The sequence below is a fragment of the Phaseolus vulgaris genome, chromosome 4 (genome assembly GCF_000499845.2).
Source record: "Phaseolus vulgaris cultivar G19833 chromosome 4, P. vulgaris v2.0, whole genome shotgun sequence".
Classification (NCBI taxonomy): domain Eukaryota; kingdom Viridiplantae; phylum Streptophyta; class Magnoliopsida; order Fabales; family Fabaceae; genus Phaseolus; species Phaseolus vulgaris.
This window is the reverse complement of record NC_023756.2, coordinates 23,036,184-23,059,957: the sequence shown is the minus strand read 5'-3', so window position 1 is coordinate 23,059,957 and position 23,774 is coordinate 23,036,184. Positions and strand designations below refer to the sequence as shown.

The window sequence follows — 23,774 nt, the reverse complement described above, 5'->3', positions numbered from 1 at the left end:
GGGAGGTAGAGGAGGATCCGAAAGGCGCCTCTACCCCCAGATGAGGGAACAATAGCCAAGTTATGAAGGCAAAGAAAGCTTACATCGCCAGAACTCTATGGCGATCAGAAGAATTCCAAGCGATGGCAGGAGTAAAGGCTAATCTTGCCGGGCAGATTAGGTAAACTGTATTGTGATACCAGTTTAAGTTAAAACCTGCTCCCAAGTAAGTGGATTATGTTGAGGTTTATTTCCTTAAGTATGTAAGTTGTATTAAGTGTCATCGTTTGAGAGTTAATAGTTGCTCAAATTTTACTTCGAGTTAACAGTTTGATAAATTGTTATAAGATTAACAGTTAGCTCGAGTTCAAAGCAGTGAGTGAACGGTTAAGCCCGAGGAATTGCTAAGGTAATTTGTTTAAGCGAGTTCTACCGGTTATGTTGGTTAATCACACGGCGAGTAAGAGGCGTTTGAGGCACGATATTAGAAAACAACATCTTAAGCAAAATGAGTTATATAGAGCAATGTCAGTTCAAGTACATACGAAGAAGAATTACATATAAAAGTTCTTAAAAACAGAAGTGAGCACCAAGTTTCAAAAAACAAAATGATGGAGGTTGGCGATTAATCTTCGGAGGGCACGATCTTCCCATCCACCACTTCGTTGCAGATTGACACCATGGAGAGATCGAGCTCGGGATATTGGCACGAGACTTGCTCCAAAGCGGCGTCGAACCTGGCGGAAAGGACTTGGGCGGAGCTTTGCTCGAGCTCTTGAGCTTGTTTCTTCAGCTCGTCGGTTTGCTTCTTCAGCCCTTCAGTTTCTTCACGAGCCTGAACAAGCTCTTCGGCAGCCTTTTTGTTTTCCTCCCGAACCTGGGCCAGCTCTGCAGCAATCTTTGTGTTTTCCTCTTGAGTTTTGGCGAGCTTAGCCTTGGTGTCGTCCCTCTCCTTCTCGACCTTCCCAAGGAGGACCTCCCGATCTGCCGACCTCTTTTCAAGGTTTTCCACCTTGGCCGCATCTGCTTTCATTGCAACCTCCAAGTTGGCCACCTTGAGCCTGTAAGGTACAAGCTTACTCTCCAGCTCGATTTTCTCTTGAGCCTGGAGGTGCAGTTTTTGGCGCAGATCGGAGGCCTCCTTGCGCGCGCCTCTTAGTTCAGCATCCATGGCGTCCTCCAGCCTTGAATGGTCAATTTCCGCCATCATCAGATTGCAAGAAAGCTTCTCCGCCTCCATCCTTATCAGGCGGTTTGACTCCTTGAGCGCCGCATTCTCATCTTGGAGCTTCTTGCTCGAGTTCTTCACAGCCTTCGTTATAATTGAGGGGAGATCCTTTGCCATCATCTTCAGTTTGGCTGTGAAGGGACCCCTGATCTCTTCGATGGAGGGGGGGAAGTTTGGAGTTGTTGCTGGTGGAGGTGCTGGAGGTGCTGGAGGAGCTTGGTGCTGACTTTCACCGCCACCCTCTTGAGTTTGAAGGGCGAGGGGGGTTTCCTGGCGTGGTGGTGAAGTCGGAGACTTAGTTATCAAAATTGGCGAGTTATGGCCACCTTCATCTCCTCCTGGTGCAGCCCCAGCGATAGAGGTGGTTGAAGGAGGACCCTCCCCAGCAGATACAAATGGCGTGGAGGCGCTTGGAGGATTCTCAATGAAGTTTGGGTCGCTGCTTTCAACCACGGGGGGTGCGACGGCCAAGGGAGTTGCTTGGACTGGTTGTGTTGGAGCTGGAGGTGAGGGCGGTGTTGGAGTTGGGAGTGCAGGTGGTGAAGAGGGAGCCACCCTTGTTCTTTTGGTGACAAGGCCATCCTCAGTCACCTCGTCATCTTCTTCTTCTTCCTGTACTACTTGAGGAGTTTTCCTCTTTGGCTTCCTCAAGACAAGTTTTTTTCTTTGAGGGGCGGCTAGTGCCTCCGAAGGAGTTGGACCTTGGGGAGGAGTTCTGCCCTGAGCAATGGTGATCTGCACTACCGAGTTGGGTACGATTTGGGAGCCCGTCGCCAGCTTGTGAGATCGGGCGATCACCCTCAGTTCAGCTAGTTTGCCTTTTCTCAACATGAAGTCTGCACAGGGTAGAAAATAGATGAGTAAGCACAAAAGCAAAAGCAAGATATACAAGTATATGCACGTAGGAATAACGCAAGCAAGTGGCACATGGATTCTAAATCAAGACCAATACAGAACAAGCAGAACGCCAAAGAATGGAATGGTAGAAACGCTAAGTTACTTCCAGCACAAAACAAGAGTCTTGGTGCTGGGGTAGGGGCTGACCTATGTGAGCTTCAAGTTGGCCCTCGGAGAACTCGAAGGAGATGATTGAGGCGGTGGGGAAGGTGATGTTGGCAGCTGCTACGCTCTTCCAGAAAAGGCAGAGATCTTTGTCTAGCTCGCCCATGTTGTCGGGACTCCTTGGCCTCCTGAAGCATTCTTTGGAGTCTTTGTTCCCCTTGTGTACCCAGTACAAGGGGAAACCGTCGAGCAGTGAGGGGTCTTGCTCGTTTGGGCGCACCTTGATGAACTTTCCTTTCCAGTCTTTGTAAGATTGCTGGAAGATTGAGAGGATTGACCTCCCAGCAATCCCGTTTAAGCTAATCCAGAGGCGGTCTCCGGGATTCTTAGCCTTGAAGAGGAAAAGAAAGACATCTACTGAAGCCGGCAGCCCCAGGTGTGCGCAGATGATTTGGAACGCCCTTACAAACTCCCAGCTGTTGGGATGAAGCTGGGCGGGGGCGATATCGAGCTCGGTTAGCAGCTCTCTTTCAAAGCGAGTAAAGGGAAGTCTGAGCTTCACTTTCTTGAAAAAGGTGGCGTAGAGGAAGCAGAACAACTCGCCGTTGTTCCCTTTAGCGTCCGCACAGATCGGCTCATCCGGGAAGCAGGGCAGCACGGCCACCTTGCTATCATGTTCTTTGTGGAAGGAGAGGTCAGACTGGTCTCCTTTCCTTAATCAGAGCACGCCTAACTCCGTGTTTATTGAAGAAGTCTCTTTTAACAAGAGTGGGGTGGCCCAAGGGTAGAGTTCCTTGTAATCTTTTGGAGGCAGGGAGGCTCCTCCGGCGATCGGTGGAGTTGCCTGAGCGGGATTGGCGTGAGAAGAAGCAGATCTCTCAGCCTGGTTAGAAGGAGCATCAGAGGCTCGTGGTGGATTGCACGCTGGTGGAGGATTTGCCCTAGGAGCAACCCTACGTGCTTGGGGTGGAGGGTTTTGCGACGAAGAAGGAGGGTTCGCGGTGGATTTTGTGTGAGCCATCACAGGAACTGCAAAGGAAAATGAAAGGGATGAAACAAAGCCAACAGAGCGACTCGATTGAGAACGAAGAAGACAGAGCGAACGAACAAGAGTTCGCTGGGATGAACGTGACGAAGAACGAAGCCCTAAGCTACGAGAGAAGGAGAAAAGGAAAAAATAGCCCACAACGTATGCTTCAGACAGATAATGGATGATGCGAATCGGTTAAAATGCAGCAAATATCAACAGAAGAAGTAAAAGGGGTACCTTTTTGTGATCGGATGAGCGTTGAAGAGAGTTGGGGATTGAGAGAGTTGAGAAGCTTCGTGGGTTCGTCGAGAAAAACTTAGAACGTTTGAGAGTGCAGAAAGATGATGGAACAGTGGAAGTGCAAGAGGTTTAAGGGTTTTTCGAACGTTTTCGGAAGCGCAAACGACAGCTGAAGATGACCGTTGATGAAGCCACGTGTCGAGCGATTAGAAAAAGGGGTTTGGTGGAGCGTCAGGAAAGCAGAGGGTACGGACGTTCGGAATTCCGTGCCAGCGCCACGTAGATCGACGGTGATGTGACCTCTTAGTCTTTTCACTGGACAAGTCTTCGCTTAAGACTGGGGGGCTTGTGTACCGACCCGGGAGTCGGGAGTGATGACGTGGCAGCGAGCGAAAATATAGGCGTGTTGAACGGAACACCTGGCTGACAGAAGGGAAGGACATCGGGAAGTCTGTGTAGTCGCCAATCATTAAGTTGGCGTGCTCCGATCTCTAACATATCTAAACCGGCAGTCACCAGGCTTGTGTCGTAGTCGTCGTATGTGAGCTTAGATGACCAAGTGGTCAGAGATCGCCGAGAGGGGGACATCGCTGAAAGATCAGGGAAGCTTGTTCAAAGCTTTCAAAGGGCACGAGTACGAAGGATGAAGTTATCAGATGATCATTCCCTAGCCAGAGGTTGAGGCCAGGGAACAGTTTACCAGAACATGCCCGATGAGCACGTAATGCAGATCGTGATAGCGGCAGGCGAGACCACAGAGAAGGTGTGCATGGTGACACCCCGTGCTCGCCATTAGAAGAGATCGCGCTCCAAGGCAGCTATGCACCGAGTTGCTCCTCATCTGAGTAACTTAGTCGAACAGCCTGAAGAGTAGAAGTGGCGCTCAAGCAGAAGACGTTCCAGATGGTGACACGTGTACAGCTGGATGCGAGCCACGTATCCAGAGGTGTAACCGTCAGGAGAGAGAAAATGCACAGGTATATAAGGAACTCTTAAAAAATTCTGAGGTACGCGCGTTTAGAACACTTCTTTACGCTTGTGAGAACACTGGAGTACGCTGAGAGAGATTTTGCACGGTTCCTTAAGTTTTAGCTTTTCTCTCTTAGAGTTTTTGGTGATTCCGTCACTGACTTGAGCGTCGGAGCGCGATCGGCCGCAGCGGCGCCACTTTGTCTTTTTCAGGTTCTTAAGGAGAATCGAGGTGTGGGAGACGGAAGCTAGTGTGGTGCAAAGCCGATCCAGAGAGAGGTACCTTCGACGTGGCAAGACTCTTGCGCTCTGGTCAACTGGCAGGATCAGAGAGTGAGAAGGATACCATAACCCAACAGATGATGTTCCTTTGAGATATTTCAGAATTCTTTTTGCAGCTTTGAAGTGTGACTCTTTAGGATTTGCTTGATATCTTGCACAAAGACACACCGCAAACATGATGTCCGGCCTACTAGTTGTTAGATATAGCAAAGAGCCAATCAATCCTCTGTATTTGGTTTGATCTACACTCTTTCCAGCAACATCAACATCCATGTAGCAGCTTGATGGCATTGGAGTGCTTGCTTATTTGCAACTCTCCATTTCAAATTTCTTGAGAATCTCCTTGCAATACTTTGATTGACATAGAAAGATCCCATCCTTTGTTTGCTTAACCTGCAATCCAAGAAAGAAAGACAATTCTCCCATCATAGACATTTCAAACTCACCTTTCATTGCAACCACAAATTCTTCACACAAATTATCTTGTGTAGCACCAAAGATGATGTCATCAACATAGATTTGCACAAGAATTATTTCTGAATTTGACTTTTTGATGAATAGAGTCTTGTCTACCATTCCCCTTTCATAACCATGAGATAGCAGAAAGTTGCTAAGCCTCTCATACCACTACCTTGGAGCTTGCTTCAATCCATATAAAGCTTTCTTCAACTTGAAGACATGGTTGGGATGTTTATGATCTTCAAAGCCCGGTGGTTGATCCATATACACTTCCTCATTGATGTAGCCATTCAAGAAGGCACTCTTGACATCCATTTGGAAGAGTTTGAAACCACTCATACAAGCAAAAGCCAACAACAACCTCACAACCTCCAACCTTGCAACAGGGGCAAAGGTTTCACCATAATCCATGCCCTCCTTTTGATTGTAGCCTTTTGCAACTAGCCTTGCTTTGTTCCTTGTGATCACACCATCTTCATCCAACTTGTTTCTGAACACCCACTTCGAACCTATGATGTTCATCTAAGCTGTTCTAGGGACAAGAAACCATACCTCATTCCTTGCAAACTGATTCAACTCTTCATGCATAGCTTCAACCCACTTCTCATCCTTGAGAGCTTCATCAATTGAATTTGGTTCAATTTGTGAGACGAAAGCTGTGTGCCTGCAGAAGTTTGAGATGGAGCTACGTGTGGAGACACCTTCCTTTATCTGCCCTATGATGTTTTCCACTGACAGATCTCTAGGAATCCTCCACTTTTGGGCAGCTCACTCTGTTGCAGAATTTCAATCGGTTGTTTTTCTGCACAGATTTCTAGCTTCTCCAAACTGATGCTCTGTTCATCCTCTTCAGCTCCGGTCTTCGGGATTTGGATGTTTCTGCGATCTACCTCATCAAAGACAACGTGAACTAATTCTTCTACAATCATCAACCTCTTGTTGTAGATTCTGTATGCATGACTTGTGAGAGAATATTATGAAGATGCCAAGATCAGCTTTCTCATCAAACTTCTCCAAGTTTTCCTTTCCATTGTTGAGAAAAAAACAGCTACAGCCAAAAACTCTGAGATGGTTGATGTTAGGCTTCCTTCCATTGAAGAGTTCATATGGAGTCTTCTTCAGAATAGGCCTAATAAGCACTCTATTCATCACATTAGAAGAAGTGCTCACTGCATCCGTCCAAAAGTACTTAGGAAGAGATGATTCACTAAGCATTGTCCTTGCTAGCTCTTCAAGAGACCTGTTCTTCCTCTCTACCACACCATTCTGTTGTGGAGTTTTTGGAGCAGAGAAGTTGTGCAGAATCTCCATCTTTTCACAGAACTTGCTGAACTTCTCATTTTGGAATTCTCCTCCATGATCACTTCTAATAGAGCCTATGTCGATGTTCTTTGTATTTTGTAACCTTCTTGCTAGCTTCTTGAATGCAGAAAAAGCATCACTCTTTGATTCTAAGAAAAAAGTCCAAGTGTACCTAGAAAAGTCATCAACAATAACAAGAGCATAGTAATTTCCACCAAGACTCATAGTTCTTGAGGGTCCAAAGAGATCCATGTGAAGTAGCTCAAGAGGTTTTAAAGAAGAAACAACATTTTTTTATTTTAAAAGAGCTTTTCACTTGTTTCCCTTTTTGGCAAGCTTCACAAATGTGATCCCTCTCAAACTTGAGCTTTGGTAGCCCAATCACAAGATCCCTTGAAATTAACTTGTTCAAGTGATTCATGTGAATATGAGCAATTCTTCTATGCCAAGGCCAAGATTCATCTTGCTTGGATAGAAGACAACCAATTGAACATGGTGAAGAGATATCTAGAAGATACACATTATTGACTCTCTTACCTACCAACATTACCTCTTTGGTGTTGGGTAGACAGATTTCACATGTGCTTGACTTGAACATCACTTGATATCCCTTGTCACATAGTTGTCTAATGCTCAGCAGATTGTGCTTTAGTCCTTTTACATAGAGCACATCATGGATAACCAAGATGTCTTTGTCTCCTATGGATCCTCTCCCAAGAATCCTTCCCTTGTTGTTGTCCCCATAGGTGACATGCCCTTCTTGCTTAAAGGAGATGCTTAGGAACTTTGATTTGTCCCCAGTCATGTGCTTGGAGCATCCACTGTCCAAGTACCATTGTTGCTTGCTCTCCTCCAAGTTTTCCTACAAAGAAGATTTTCAAGTACAAAGATTTGGTCCCCTTATGAATCTTTATTGCACTTAGGAATCCACTTCATAAAGCCCCTAGGAACTGCATATTTTCTGATTTTACAGAACCTCACAAAATGGCATCTTTTCATGAAATAGAAGCATGTAACAATCGGTTGTTTCGATGGTCCAATCGATTGTTTTTCTGGCATTTTCGAAAATGATTTTGAAAATCTATCTTGTTTGTTTTGTGGGTTAAAACCCAATCCAGCTTTTCGAAATACACAATTTTGAGATTCCAAGACATTTTCAAAGTTGGATTGACCTTTAGAAAGCTTATCCACAGTTTTAACAAGATAGTGGACCTTCTTTACAAGATTTTCGCAATTTTCACAAACAAGAGTATCACACTTGCAAGAGGAGTTTTTGTAAACAATTTCAAGGTTTTCAAAATCTGTTTTTGAATTTTCTAATTCCTCTTCCAGTGATTTGACTCTGTTTTCAAGCCAGCTATTCATTCCCTTTAACCGATTGTTCAAGAGGGCCAATCGGTTGGCTTCTTCATGCGTTTCTTGAAAGGCTTGAAGTAATTGACTATAATTTTCAGAGTTTGAGGAGTTAAATGAACTTACACTACTTGAGTCATCCTCCTTTCTAGCCATGAAGCAGAGGTTGAGGCTTTTCTTGTTTTTCCTTCTTTTCCTTCTTGCTTGACTCTTTGACCTTGCCTCCTTTGGTTCATTGTTTCCATGAGCAGCCTTGAGTGTGTTCCACATCTCTTTAGCAGTTTTGCATCTTGATACCCTGAAAAACTCATTAGTATCTAGTGCAAAAGCTATTAAGTTTTGAGCAGTACAATCAAGCTTGGCCATTTTACATTCATCATTGGTCCACTGAGACCAAGGTTTTGCAATGAAAGAACCATTCTTTTTAAACTTTGGAATGTAAGAACCATTCTCAATTGAATCCCAAATTCCTTGATCAATAGATTCCACAAAGATTTTCATTATGGCCTCCCAATACTTGTAATTCAATCCACAGAATAAAGGTGATTTGTAGATTGAAGCACCTTCCTCAAAAGATTGTTTTCCAGCCATAGAAAAAAGATTTTTGGATCATCTTGAATAACTTTCAAGAACCAAGCTCTTGATGCCAATTATTAGAATGTATGGCTTTAAACTAGAGGGGGGGGGGGGGGTTGAATGGTTTAAAGATGTTATTCGAAAACTTTTAGGCCTTGAATGAAATTACTTCGAGAATATCTTGATTAAGAAATCAGTTTTTCAAAACACAAAGCAAAAAGCACAGCACCAGAAAAACAATCGGTTGTTTCGCAGAAACAATCGGTTGTTTATATCAGTTTACAAATATAAAAAATGAATTTAAAGAGTTAAGGGATAGAGAAAATGCACACAGAGATTTATACTGGTTCACTCTAAACCTAAAGCTACATCCAGTCTTCTAAGAAACCACTGAGGAATACCACTAAGCAATCAAACCTAGATCACTTACAACACAACCAAGAAAGTGACCTTGATCCCATCAAGACACACACTTCTCTTGGTCAACACACCAACACTAAGAATGTTGATCTTGATCCCCTCAAGAACACACAACACTTCTCAGCAGACACACAAGGTTTCTTTCAACAGATACAAGGATTACACTTGTTACAGAAACAAATATGAAATCAATACAAGAGAAAATCCTAGCTCACAGTCTTTGATCAATCTCAATCTCTAAGCAATCTCAACTTTTCAAAAACTCAAAATCAGTGAAAAACTCAAATATGTTTTTCTGTATATATCAAAGTTGTTGTTTGTTATCAAATCTTAACAAACTATTAATTGCATTTAAAGATTGGTCAAAGCATTAAAAACTGGAGCGTAAACAGTTAGAAAATCATTTAATGCTCAGTCAAAGCACAAACCATTTTTCTGTTATGGTACCAAAACAAACAATCGGTTGTTTTCTCAAATCAATCGGTTGTTTTGGTTTTGACAGCTCAACCATTTGAAAAACAGTTTTCAACCTTTTCTAAAAACACCTAAGTATAAAACAATCGGTTGTTTCGACAAAACAACAGGTTGTTTTTCACTTAGCTTGAAAAACACTTTTCTTTTAAAAAGATTGAGAATGCCTATGCCAAAACAATAAGCAAAAACAACCGTACCAGAAAAACATTAAATAGAGGCACACTGAAGAATGTTAACTTTGGTGTAGAAGTTACTCTAGTGGCAGATGCAGCACTGAAGCAAAATAGAGGCCTATCTCTCACAAACTACTTTTCTCAAATTATATAATATAAACATTAATCAGTGTAGTTATTCATTGGTTTGGTTTGAAGAAATTGGTTGTTTTATTTAGTTGAGAGAGACAAAAATGACCATATTCTCATTTCGTATATGTTTCTTAAAAAAATGGAAACACTGTAATTTAATTTGACGCCAACCAAAGAGGATGAAACAAAAGATTTAGCAAAAGCTTGTCCCACTATGCTCATCTATTTATGAATTTACGTATCCGGAAATCACAAATGGCAATGTCTTATTTGGTGTAAGAAGTATTTATTGATATGTTTGTAGATATCTGATCCCTCTTTGTCAGGAAGCAAACCACAATCCAAAAGTATAAAGGAAGTACGAAAACAAACATGTGGACATAAAGGATCCTTCAAATCCAAACCAATAGAAAATGAGGTATAGATCTCGTAAAGATAACGCATCAACAAATCATTCATTCACTTACCAAAACTTTTAATTCTTTTCTTTATTCTGCAACACAAACATCACAATGGCTGCTTCCACAATGGCTGTATAAAAGATTCCAAACATCATTTTACAATTTTTAAAGTTTATTTTCTAATATAGTATAAAAAATTATTGTAATAAGTTTATTAGAGAACTATATTTGAAACATCTTTTAAGTGTAGGATGTTCTGCAAATACTAACTCTAGGGTACATTCATATCAATAATCACTCATTTAATATAATATTTTAAGGCACATAAATCAGACCATAAATTGGTTATAGGTTACTAGCGGTTATAGTTCCTATTATAAAATTCATTTATAATGTTTTTCTTAATGGTCTGAGTCCAACAACTCAGTAAAAGGACATACTAAACTATATTCTAGTACTTGTTAAGAATTTATCATCATCTTTGTGCTCGTACCGACTTAATAATCAAAGAATTATTGTGTCATGAAAATTTGTAGTATAATTTTACTTTTCTTGCATTGCTTACTTTTGATCTTTGGAAAAATGCTTCAAAGACAATCTTACTGAGATACATTGTAATAATCACCGTTCTTAGTTTGGAAGTGTGTTAACCTTACGTAATTAAATAATTTTCCTTTCATTTAAAATTTATTATTCCACTCTTATCCATTACGAAGCTAAAAAAAAGAACCCCGTCCCAAATTTCGGCCACCATAAAATTCATTTTGGTCAAGTTTTAGACACCAAAATTGAAACATTGATGTCAAAATTATTATCACTTAGTGGACCACACTCATGTTATGTTTTACTTCACGATAGAAAATAAAAAAATAATATAAAAAGTCTCAACAAATTGTCCCTATAATTGAATTTCGAAAAAAAATTTGTCGTGTATATGCACATATATATTTAACTAACGTATGCCTTATAATATCATTAACCAAACTTAATATTTTCTGTTCTTTTACCAAGCTTACCATTAAAACTAGGCCAAGTCCATGACCCACTTTTCGGCCCAAAGCTGAGCTGACCACAACCAAAAGTCTGGACTGAGATCTCGAGCATTCCTGCCCAATACACAAGCCCCCCAGGAACGAGCCGAACTCGACTAGGCGAAAAGGCTTTATAGCTTGACGCAACGTTTTCCCCAGCGGGTAGGTGAGGCACGGTGAACGAAGCGTTTTTGAGGAGATGTCTCACCACACATAATCGAGAGCGTACACGTGGCGCAACATCAACGGTGGAGAAAACCTTATTGTTTCAAATTCCACCCTGCGCTTATACCATACTCGAGTTTCACTTTGTGCCACACTATTTCATTTCTCCTTGCTTCAGAAGCTTCTCCTCGAAGTTGCCTTCTCACTTTCATGCCTCCACCATCACTGTCGCGCCTAGCTCACCGCCGTTACCATGTATCCAACTTAACTTTATTAGCACAAACCATCCATTCTTCATTAACGTTACGAAACTCACTTCAGCTTTCTTATGCAGCTTTCACATTCTCGCTTTCGCTGGTGTTCTTGCTCGTTGAAGTTCTTACGTGTTTTCTCCTCCACTGTCATACATTTCTACTCGTTTCAACCAGGTAATTCTTGTCTTCATTGATGATTAACTGGCTGATGATGTTGCATGGAATGTGTTTTTATTTTACCATTGATTTGTTCAATCTTCCTGGCTTGAACTGTTTCTATACTCTGTTTGTGTTTGCTTGTTCTAGCTATTTTCGACAATGGATTACAGTGTCTACCTTTGGGCCAAAAAGGATCTTTTGAAGGAAACCTCTTACTACACCACCCATCAACACCTTAGAGATTTAAGAGAGAATGGTTGTACGATGAGTAAGAGACATGGGAGTCATGTAAAAACCGTAGAATGTAGGGAGGGCGAGCCCATTTGTTGCAATCAGTCCTCGGGCCTCGAGGGTAAGTTCTGTTTCTTTTATGCTACCCTTTTCACAAAGGTCCTCTCACAACTCGCTTTGTCCATTTTCGAAAAAGAGCTTTTAACCGAGCTCAATGTCGCCCCTGCCCAGCTACACCCTAATAGCTAAGCATTCATCCGCGCTTTCATTATTTTTTGTGCTCAGTTCCGCATCTCGCCATCTCTTGAAGTCTTTTTTATAGGTTTTTGAAGCCAAACACGTAAGTACTAAACTGTGGGTGTCCCCAAATGGTGCCCCTGGAAGAGCCTTACTTACCCTCTTCCAGTCTTCATACAAAAACTTCAAAGGTATGTTTGTTAAACTTTCGAGCCTCCACAGGAGATTCAACCCTTTAGGATGGATTTCCCTTGTATTGGACCCCGATCCCAAATTTCGGAGTGCTCGACGCCTGGAAGAGCTATCATCCAGAGACCAAGGGATCTGCCAATTCTTGACAGGCTTGAAGGTTGTCTTCGACACCTCTTACCTAATATCCAAAGAGTACCTTCCGGTGCACTGAAGTCTTATACTGGTACCCCATATTTCCCACTCTTGGTGAAAATAACTCTCCCACCACTTACTAATCATTTACTTATTTTATTTGTAGAGAGGATGTTGATCCATATCAGTAAGAAGGAGCTAGGCCAGATGGCCAAAAGGATAAGGGCAACTGCCAACATGCCCAAGGATTCCTTAACACAAAAACAAAAAGCTTCAGCCACCACTACTCAAGCCCCGATTGAGCAAGACGAAGAAACCACCTCGGGGCTTGTTTTCAAAAGAAAAAGGAAGGCAACTATTGCCCCTACTGAGTACTCTCACTCGGATGGACGAGCTCCTTCTCAACAAGTTGCTCTTTCAGAAGGTCAGGCTCCGCCCCTAAAGGTGATTGTTATCCAAGAGGGCGAACCGGAAAGCTCTAGGGGAAAGAGATTGTGGGACCCGAGCTTCGACGTCCCCACCCATGGTGAACACACCTTCCTACCTAGCGACGACAAGGTTAGGCTCATGGCCCACGATGAAGACCAACTGTATCGTGACACCATGAAGCAAATCGGGCAGGCTTTTGCCATGTGATGCTTGGCCATTTAAAAGACAAGAGCTCGGAAAGCAGCAGAAGATCAGAAAGTCCAAGAGTTGGAGCTTTGAAAAAATATGGAACACCTTCAATCTGAGCTCCAACAAAATTCAAAGGGACTACTTCAAGAAGCCGAACGACTTCAAGTTGAGAAGTCTAAGAAAGCAACGAACCGAGATTAGGATGCAACAGGTCGAGCCCAAGAGGCAGCTAGCTTGGGTGAAGAAAGAAACACACTGCTGGTCGAGGTTGACAAGTTAAAAATGGAGCTAACCCTCAAGGACAAAACCTTTGCCAAAATCACAAATTCCTTTAAGCAAGATGTTGCCCAATCCTACCTTGTAGGATTCGAGGCAATTGTTGAACAAGCAACGACAATTCATCCTTCTTTGGACTTCACCGAACTCAGCCCGGGTAAAATCATGGTTGATGGCCAACTAAGGGATGATTAGCTTGAACGAGTAATGGTATGTAATATGCTACAATTTGCTTACCCTTTGAACAATTTGTGACCTTATGTCATTAGGATCTTTGCTTTTTCTCATTTCACGTCTTTGACTTGCTTAGTCATGTATAGTTATTTTGATACCTTTTCAAATGCATGCCTCGCTACTTAACTTATCATATAGAAAACTTCAACTAGCTCAAGTATAAAAATTACTATCAACACACATGCGGATACTCTATTACTTTCACTAACCCATCCAATCTCTTGAGCATGAAGTAATAAAGATAGCAAGAATCCAACTTAGGTGAATCTAAGCATGAAAAACCGTGGAGTGCCCACTTAACAAATAATTAACCTTTAGATGAACTATACACCCACAATTAAGATAAGCCTATAATCAATCTCAACTTGCATAGGTGTACTCCACAAACCTGGCCAAGGGCCATATACCTTTATGTTACCAAGCTTTGCTTCACAGAGCACCTACTCGGATAATCATACCTTCCTGAGCTTCATAATGTTATTCTGCGCTAAGAATGATTCATTCATAACTCAGAGTAACTAAACTCGGATAATCACTCGTACACCGAGCTAACCCCTATTGTATAAGCGAATGATTCTACTACGTATCATTTAATCTTTTCAAAGAGCGCCAGAACGCGAGTGACCGTTCACACACCACGTTAGCCCGACTTACCATGTACCAAAACAACTTATCCATAACATCTATTTCCAGAGCGTTTATACTCGGGTACTCATTCTTACGCTGAGTTAGGTGTTCTTACCTTGCATCGAGTCAAACAAATTATTTTGCAAAGCGCCTGTACTAGGGTAGTTGTTCTTACACGAGCGAGCTCGTCTTACCTTGCCTAAATACTTCCTTTACATCAATTTTACGCACAGGGCACCTCTACTCGGATAACCATACTGACACCGAGCTAGGTCGTCTTATCGGATACTAAATAACCAATTTACACGTAAGGTTCCTGTACTTGGGTAGTCATACTGACACCGAGCTAGGTCATCTTACCTGATACTAGATAACCATTTCACGCAAGGACGCCTGTACTCAGGTAGTCATACTGACACCGAGCCAGGTCATCTCATCGTGTGCTAACTCAAAGAAATCAACTTAACTAATGCACCATGTTTCGAGAACAAATTTATCATTATATGACCTAATTAAAAAACCCCTTTAAAGGAAAAAGAGCATCACCTTAAACATCAAATTGTTAAAAAAGGAAGCAATAAAACAATACATTTTAACTGAAGTAAAACTTGAGGTTTGCCACGTTCTATGTTCAAGGAATAGCTCCCCCCTCCAGGGTTTCTAGCTTGTACGCTCCATTCCCGAGCACCTCAACTACACGAAACGGGCTAGTCCACCTCGGAGACAACTTGATTTCTAACGTGTAAGGATGAGCCTTTCACATTACCAAGTCGGCAACCTTGAACTGCCGAGGTCTTGTCTTGGTCTTTTGCCTCAGTTCCACCCTTCTTTTCAAAGCCTCCAAGTTAATATGAGCATGTTCACGCACCTCATCTAGCAAGTCCAAGTTCACCTTCCTTCCTTCGTTGGATTCCTCAACAACGAAGTTTTGGAACTGCGGAGAGCTCTCTTGTATCTCTATTGGTATCATGGCGTCTGACCCATATACCAAACTAAAGGGTGTCTCTTTAAATGTTGACTAAGGGGTGGTGTGATAAGCCCACAAAATTCTGGGAACTTTCTCTGACCAAGTTCCCTTTGCCTTATCCAACCTCCTCTTCGATCCCCTCAACATGACTCTGTTAGTTGATTCAACTTGACCATTCGTCTGAGGGTATTCCACTGAGGTGAATATCTACTTTATCTCGAGCTCCAAACATAGCTTACACAATTGTTGATTAGCAAATTGGGTTCCATTGTCGGAAATTAGGTGCCTCGCGATCCCAAAACGACACACAATGTTCTTGCACACAAATTGTTGCACCTTGTGAGTAGTTATCTGTGTAACTGGCTCAACTTCAACCCACTTGGTGAAGTATTCAATGGCCACCATGGGATATTTCATCTGTCGTATCACCAAAGGGAAAGGACCTAGAATGTCCATTCGCCATGTATGGAAGGGCCACAAGCTATAAATGGACCTCAGCTCCTCGCCTGGCGTGTGGGACCAATCAGTGTACTTCTGACATTGCTCGCAGAGCTAGGCATACTTCAGGAAATCCTCCTTCATGGTCGACCAGTAAAACCCAGCTCGGATGACCTTCAACAAGAGAGTTCGTCCCCTAATATGGCTACCATAAATACCTTCATGGAGCTCGGCCATGACACAGGTACGCTGATTTCCACTCACACAAGTGATGACTGGGTGAGTATAGTCGTGACGAAGGAGTTTTCCATTTATCAGGGTATTCCTCCCCACATTCCTCTTAACTGTCTTAGCCTCTGTAGGCTCGGCAGGAAGTAACCCATCAACTAGGTAATGCTGGTAAGGTGTTATCCAAGTCTCTCTGGTGTCGACCGACAAAATCTTAAGAAACTCATCTCCCAACAACACGTAGGTAGTTATCTTTAGAACTATCAGGGTCTTCTGAGCCATCGACTGATGCCTTCTCTCTTTCCCTGAGTTGATTCCCAGGACCTCCACGTGGCTGATCTCGGTTGGTCATCCTTCAGCTGTTTTGGGCAACTTCAATGTCTTCTCAATTACTAACCTCTGCCGAGCTCCCTTCTCTGAACTAGCCAACTTACACAGCAGGTCTGCTTGAGAGATTTGCTCTCTGGGAACGTGAACGAGGTCGAATGTAGAGAAGGATACTTTCAAGATCGTCACATAACTGAGATATGAGGCGAGTTACGGATCCTTGGCTTGATACTTGCCCGTGACTTGCCAAGTGATAAGCAACGAGTCACTCTTTACCAACAAACTACGAGCTCCCAACTCCTTGGCTAGCAACATCCCTGCTATCAAGACCTCATACTCAGCTTGATTGTTACTCGCCTTTAATGCGAACCTCAGGGCTTTCTCGATCAATAGCCCGCTTGGTCCCTCTAGAATGACCCCAGTCCCACTTCCCTGCTAATTGGAGGATCCATCTACCGAAATGACCCACTGGAAATCATTGGGATCGAGTTGGATGTCATTAGATGAAAGTTCTTCCAAAAAATCAGCATATACCTCACCCTTGATTGGTCATATAGGTTCGTATTGTATGTCAAACTCAGATAACTCCATCGCCCAACGGACAATCCGACCTGCTATATCGGGGTTTTCAAGGACCTTGCGAATGGGCAGATCAGTCATCATAATCACGGTGAAACTCTGAAAGTAGTGGCGAAGTCATCGAGCTATAAATACCATGGCTAAGGCAGCTTTCTCGATAGCCTGATACCGAGTTTCCGGTCCTTGCAATACCTTACTCACAAAGTAGATTGGCTTTTGTACCTTATCTTGATCTTGCAAAATGACTGAGCTAATCGCCTGATTTGTATTTGAACAATAAAGACGAGTACGGGTACCTGGGACTGGCTTACCAAGAACAGGGGGACTGGCCAAGTACTCTTTGAACTTGGTGAAGGCTTCCTCGCATTCTTTGGTCCACACAAAATGATTGTTCTTATCGAGGCATTGTCAATAAGGATACCCCTTATCCCCACTGGCTGACAAGAAGTGAGACAGGGCGACCATGTGCTCAGTTAACTGTTGGACCTCTTTAACATTGGCCGAGCTCCTCATTCCTATGATTGCAGCGCATTTGTCGGGGTTCGCCTCTATGCCTCTCTCAGTTAGCAAGAAACCAAGGAACTTCCCAGCTTCCACCCTAAATATGCACTTATCTAGATTAAGCTTCAAATTGTACTTTGCTATTGTTCTAAATAGCTCTTCTAGGTCGGCAATATGTTGGTCCTTCGCTTTTGACATGACGACCAAGTCATCTAGTACGTTTCGCCCGAGCATCGGAGCGAGGATCCGATCCATCAGCCTTTGATAGGTAGTGTCAACATTTTGAAGGCCAAAGACCTTGGAGCAGTAGCTAGCGAACTCGGCCATAAAGGTTGTCTTACTCTCGTCCCTCGGGTGCATACGAATCTTGTTGTACCCCGAGAACGCATCCAGGAAGCTTAACAACCGATAACCCGAGGCATTGTCAATCAAGGAGTCTATGCTTAGTACGGGGTACGAATCCTTGGGACAAGCCTTATTCAGGTCGATGAAATCGCCACACATTCTCCATTTCCCATTGGCCTTCTTTACTAACACAACATTTGTTAGCCACTCATAATATTGAATCTCCCTTACGTGGCCAACAACCAAAAACTCTCAAGTCTCTTCTTGGATGACGAGGCGCTTATCCTCGTTGAACTTCCTTCTCCTCTAGACCACAGGCTTGACTCTCTCATCAATGATAAGTCGATGATATAGGAAGTCTGGGTCTATCCCAGGCATGTCTGTGGACGACCATGCGAATGCATCCATGTTCTCCGATATCACATAAATTATCTTGTCCTCGAGCTCTTATCCCAATGAGGTGTCGAGCTTAAAGGTCTTCCCTTTTTCTTTGATGTGAGTTGATTTTAGGTTGATTCATTAGGTGACACTTTTAGAATTAAAATTGAGATTGATTAAACAATCTAAGGAAAATCCCCACAGGACATTAACTTAACAAGTGTTAAGTAGATGTGAAGTGTTAAGACATATTGAACTAATTAGAATCAATATACAACATAATTCAACCGAATAGAATTAAGAAACAACACAAATGAACCTGTGCTGGCCAGACCTCGGACATCGGCTGTAGAGATCGGACATCGACAATCCGATCACACTAAACGAGTAATCACACAAATGAAAGAAGGACCTGAGTCACGAGAAAAATTTATGCATGTGGTGTCTATAGTACATTTTGTTCTAGCACAAGTAAATAACCCTTGGAGGCGTTAAGGCCCGTTAGGGTTAGGGTTTCCAAGGGTAGACTGCATGCATGGCACGTGAATACTTAGGGCACCCATAGAACAGATGGCCCGTAGTGTTGGTACACGAGTTGGTACCCTAGCGGCCATACTATTAAAGATTTTTCACTCCAGAAGAGGCAAGTCTAGTGTCGCAATTGCGCTAAGCTTGTGCAACGCGTCACAGGATGCCTCACCAATAACCCTAATTCCACTAAAGGAAAGATCCTCGTGGGATAGGGAGTTGACCTAGATACAACCTATATAAAGGCTGGTAAGAACCCTAGAAAAGATATGTCATTTCTAAGACTGAAACTGTTTTACATACTTTACTATTTCTTAGCCCAGTACTGACTTGATCCTCAGAGTGCAATCAACAGGTAGGGCCCCCACTGTTTCAACGGAGCCACTCTCAATCACCCAAGGAGAGAGCAGAAACCACCAGGAAATAGGAGGAGTCACCATCTTCCTTTGAAGTCAACGACAGCTGAGTCTATCGACGAGAACATTTGGTACCCACCGTGGGGCCCGATAAAACTAGGTCCCATTCACAATCGTGTTGAGAGCCATCTAACAACATGAGGAATACGAGGCAAGGTGCATGCACTAGAAGGAGGAGACATCATCTCCATGCAACAACTCATGAAGACCATTCGCGCTCTCCAGTAGGCGGTAGCGGCGTCCAAGGCTGACCAGGACAGGATTCTGGCATAGGTTCAAGCCGAACAGGCAGCTAGCCAGAACCGTAACCATAACGACTTGGCAGCGTCACATGCAAACAATGAGGAGCTGTGCAGAGCCAATGAAGAACTGTGCAGAGATTTGTAATGCATGGGTAAGCGCAGAACTGGTGAGAGAATCCTATCTGTACCAGTTAGGGCTCGCCCCATGCCGTTCTCACAAGCAACCATGGACATTGTGATACCAACCAACTTCATAGGTGCAAAGATCGCCTTCACAGGCGTAAAGGACCCAGAAGCCCACATCACGACTTTCTACACCTAGATGATGGTTTTGGGAGGCACCGGCGCTATGCACTGTAAGCTGTTCATGAGTATGTTCTCAGGTACATCGTTGGATTGGTTCATCAGTCTCCCTAATGGATACATTACGTTCAGAGAATAATACATCGTCAACCAGGCTCCCCTTCCTGTCTCTTACGATCTCTTTGATGTAAAGTATTACCAGGGAGAGCCTTTGAAGGATTTCCTGAACAGGTTCGGGGCATTAGTGGTGAAGTTGCACACCAAAGATGAAGATATAACGGTACACGCCTTCAGACGAAAGGTACTGTCTGGACCTTTCAGTGATTCACTGATAAGGTGTCGCCCAAAGACGTTCAGTGAGATCCACCATAGAGGGCATATCGTTGCAGAAGAAGAGGTTACAGAGAAGCGCGGGAACATCGGCCTAGTCCGACCTCGGGGAATTGGTCGACCTTAGCCCATGAGGGTACATGAGGCAACGACAAAGAAGAAAGCCTCGGGGAAACAACCGCCATATGAAGGAAGGAAGCCTCAAACCAGGGCACGTGCGAGGGAGAACGCCCCCACCAGGCACAATTTTCGGATGGACCTCAAAGAGCTGATTGCCATCCCTAACGTGGCAGACTAACTGAAGTCTCCACCAAAGACCGACAAGAGGCTAGGGCCCAACAAAGACACTTGGTGCGAGTTCCACCAAGCCTTTGGTCACGGCCTGCGCAACTGTTTGGCATTGGGATTCCAGTTAGATGAATTGGTAAAGAATGGTTTCTTGAAGGAATACCTACAAGAACCACAGGGGGCTCCGATGACAACAACCCCAACAAGAGATCAGGGGCACGAGGTGCCCATCCACGGAGAGATCAACATAATCTCTGGAGGATTGTCAGGAGGAGAATGCACAACCTCCCAAAGCAGGAAATATGCCAGAGGAGTGATGGCGGGAGAAGCCCAGGAGTCAGACCAGAACCCCAAGCCCGACCTCATCTTCACCAAGGCCGACTTGCAGGATGTGATCCCGCATGACAATGACCCAGTGGTAATCTCAGTGGTGACGGTGGGCAGGAAGGTGCATCACGTCCTTGTCGACCAGGGAAGCTCAGCAGATGTGATGTTCTGGTCGACCTTCAACAAACTGCAGTTGTCTCCTGACCAGTTGAGGCCTTATGATGGCTGTCTGTATGGTTTTGTGGGAGACCGGGTAGAAGTGCCTGGGCACTTGGAGTTGAGGACAACCTTCACCGATTGCACGACTTCCTACATTGTTAACATTAGTTATCTTGTTGTTAATGCTCCTTCAACCTATAACATACTTTTGGGCAGGCCCGTTTTGAACAGGATTGGAGCAATAGCCTCCTCGAGGTATATGAAGATGAAGTTGCCTTCCCTTGAAGGAACAATGATCACAACCAAGTCTGATCAGAAGGAGGCCAAAAGGTGCTACAAGAATAACCTCAAAACAAAGAAAGGAGTGTACACAATCACCACCCAACCTCCAAGGGAATAAGGGGTCACCCGTGTCGAGATCACCCGGGAGAGACGACTCGAGCCCGCAGAGGAAATGCTGGAAAGGGAGATCGGGGGGAAGAAGTTGAAGCTTGGTAAGTTCTTGAGCCAAGAAGCACATGACCAGATTGCCGAGGTCATAGCACGACACCTGGATGCCTTCGCATGGTCTGCCTCAGACATGGCTCGCATTGACCCTGATTTCTTGTGTCGTCACCTCACCATGGACCCGCAGGTTCGACCTGTCCACCAGAGGAGGAGAAAGTTCAATGATGATAGGCATTAGGTCATTAGGGATGAGACCCAGGAACTGTTGAGCACTGGCCACATCAGGGAAATCCAGTACCCAGAGTGGTTGGCAAACATAGTGTTAGTGAAGAAAGCTAGCGGGAAGTGGAGGATGTGCATTGACTTCACAAATCTTAACAAAGCCTGCCCGAAGGACTCCTACCCACTGCCTAATATTGATGCCCTGGTAGACAACGCCTCAGGGTGTAGACTTCTTAGCTTCCTGGACGCTTTCTCTAGGTATAACCAGATTCGAATGCATCCCAAGGACGAATTCAAGACGAAATTCATGACGGAGCTCTCTTGTTACTGCTACAAGGTGATGCCTTTTGGGCTTAAAAATGCAGAGGCAACCTACTAAAGGTTGATGGATAGAGTGTTCACGCCCATGATAGGGCGAAACATCCAAGCATATGTGGACGACATGGTGGTCACCTCCCAGGTGAAGGATTAGCACGTCGCTGATTTTGAGGAGCTATTTACTACAATAGCCAAGTACAGATTGAAGTTGAACCCTCAAAAGTGTGTGTTTAGGGTAGAGGCAGGCAAGTTCTTAGGGTTCCTACTCACTGAGCGTGAGAGGATTTTACTAATGGAGGAAGAGGCCATCCACCCAAACATTTAAAGTTCTTCCTTCTAGTCTTCTAAAAATTAAAGAAGAATTAAATAAAGAGAGGACCAAGCCTAAAGCCAAAAGAAGACTACAAGCATTCAAGAATGGGCTCCAATTAATATCTCTCTTTATAGTTTCTTTTGTATAAATTTGTAAATAATATAGAATAGCTTTAGGCTGTGCTAAAGAGGGAAACCTTAAAGACACCTCTTTTGTATAGCACCTATAGGCATCAGTTTTAGGAAAAATCTAGAAGGTGCCTCTTCACTCTCCATTTAGGCGCTAGAATTGGAAGAGTTAAAAGGCTACCTTGTAAAGCTTCTCTTGTAAGCTTCTTTTGTAATAGGTGACCTGTCCTCCTCCCTATAAAAGGAAGGCTTGGGTCTTTGAAATAATAAATTGATTTTGTGAGTAAAGAACATCTCCGAAATTGGTGAGTGAAATTGAGAGAGACTTGTGTCTTCTTCTCTTCTAGTCTTATCTTGAGTGCATTCTTGGACTCTCAAGTGGCGGCAACTACACTCATCTTGAAGTCATTCATCCTTCAAGTGGCGTGCACACCTCCAAGATCTCCAACCACATAAGTTTCCTTGTGCTTTTCATCTTCTTCTTCCATTTCCATTCCAAATCAAAACTCTAAAGCATGTCGTTGAAGTTTCTTGTCTTTTCAATCGATAGAACTTGTTGTTTTGTCTTTATGTTCGGTAGTTTCTTTTAGTTTGCTGTTCTTGTGATTGTAGCTGTGTTTTCTTGAGTTTTAATCGGTTCATTTGTGTTCTTTCTTGTTTTAATCGGTTCATATGTCATAATATGGGTTTCTATATGAGTTTGGCTTGGCTACTTGTGTTTTGGTGAGTTCTTGAATGTTAAGAACATTGATCCAATTCTTAAAAAGTGCCTAATCATATTCCAACTCTTGTTGAATCTATAACATGTTCATATTATATCTCCACCATGTTATTAGGTTCATATCATGTGGTATCATGAGTCTTAGGTTTGTTATTTTTTGTGTTTGAGTTGTTTTGGCACTTTTAATTCAAGAACTTTACATTCTTGTTGTTACCTTTCTGTTTTAGGTTTATTTTTTAGTATTTCTTGCTGTTTTCTTGTTCTTATTACATTGTGTTTGTTTCATTTTGATATTTTATTCCTTATAAGTTTTGTCAAAGTCATATTTCTCCAAAAATGTTATCAATTCTATGTAGTCTTTTTGTTGATAATTTTCGTTTCTTGATTTTTATTTGAGTACATTTTTATGTGTTTGTTTTCTTGATCCTTTGGTGCTTTTTCTTTTTAGTTTTGAGTTCATACTTGTGTAATAGACCTATACAAGTTCTTAAACATCAATTCTATTATGTCTTTTGAAGTTCTTAATTCTATTTTTCATTCCCGTTAGGTTTCCTCTGTTTTCTTAAAAACGTGCTGATTGTTTCGATTTATTGCAATTTCTTTGCTTACTGGAAATTTCTGAAATTCTGGATTTGAGTTCTTGAAAGTGTTATAAAAAAAGTAGAAAAAAGAAGTACATCAAAATTCCAATTACAAAAAATATGATAAATCAAATACATCCAGTGTGTAATTCTGGCACAAAAAATATGGTAATTTGGCAGTGATTTTGCAAAATTTATCACAATTAATTGGCTTACTGTTTTTGTGTAATTCCAGTGCCATTGTTGAGATAAGATCTTGAAATTTCTGTGGTTTAAATTTCATAATCCAGTTTGCATTATACAGTTCCAGATAAATCTGTAAAGGCACACACAGTTTATTAAAAAAAAAAATCCAGTAGTTCTGTTTTTTGTTTTCTTAATCTATTCTAGTGTTTTTCTTTAGGTTTCTTTTGTGTGCCATTCTTTAATTGAGTACCTTATTTTTCTTGCTTGTCTTTTCTTCACTTTTGAGTTTGTCATATATCTTGTATTCCTTTTGATATAGCCTTTCT

General features: G+C 42.8%; 2 protein-coding genes across 2 annotated transcripts; one reads left to right on the top strand and one right to left on the bottom strand.

Moving 5' to 3' along the window:
- On the bottom strand, positions 1 to 8,337 carry LOC137837455 (uncharacterized). The gene is made up of 2 exons (XM_068646440.1): positions 7,971 to 8,337; positions 1 to 7,353 (listed from the first exon to the last, which is right to left on the bottom strand). Exon 2 carries the CDS (start codon positions 2,036 to 2,038, stop codon positions 605 to 607), a length of 1,434 nt encoding a protein of 477 aa, XP_068502541.1. The 5' UTR covers positions 2,039 to 7,353; positions 7,971 to 8,337; the 3' UTR covers positions 1 to 604.
- An 11,896-nt stretch (positions 8,338 to 20,233) lies between these two features.
- Positions 20,234 to 20,932, top strand: LOC137838495 (uncharacterized). The gene has a single exon (XM_068647740.1). The coding sequence runs from the start codon at positions 20,234 to 20,236 to the stop codon at positions 20,930 to 20,932; it is 699 nt and encodes a 232-aa protein (XP_068503841.1).
- Positions 20,933 to 23,774: the final 2,842 nt, after the last annotated feature.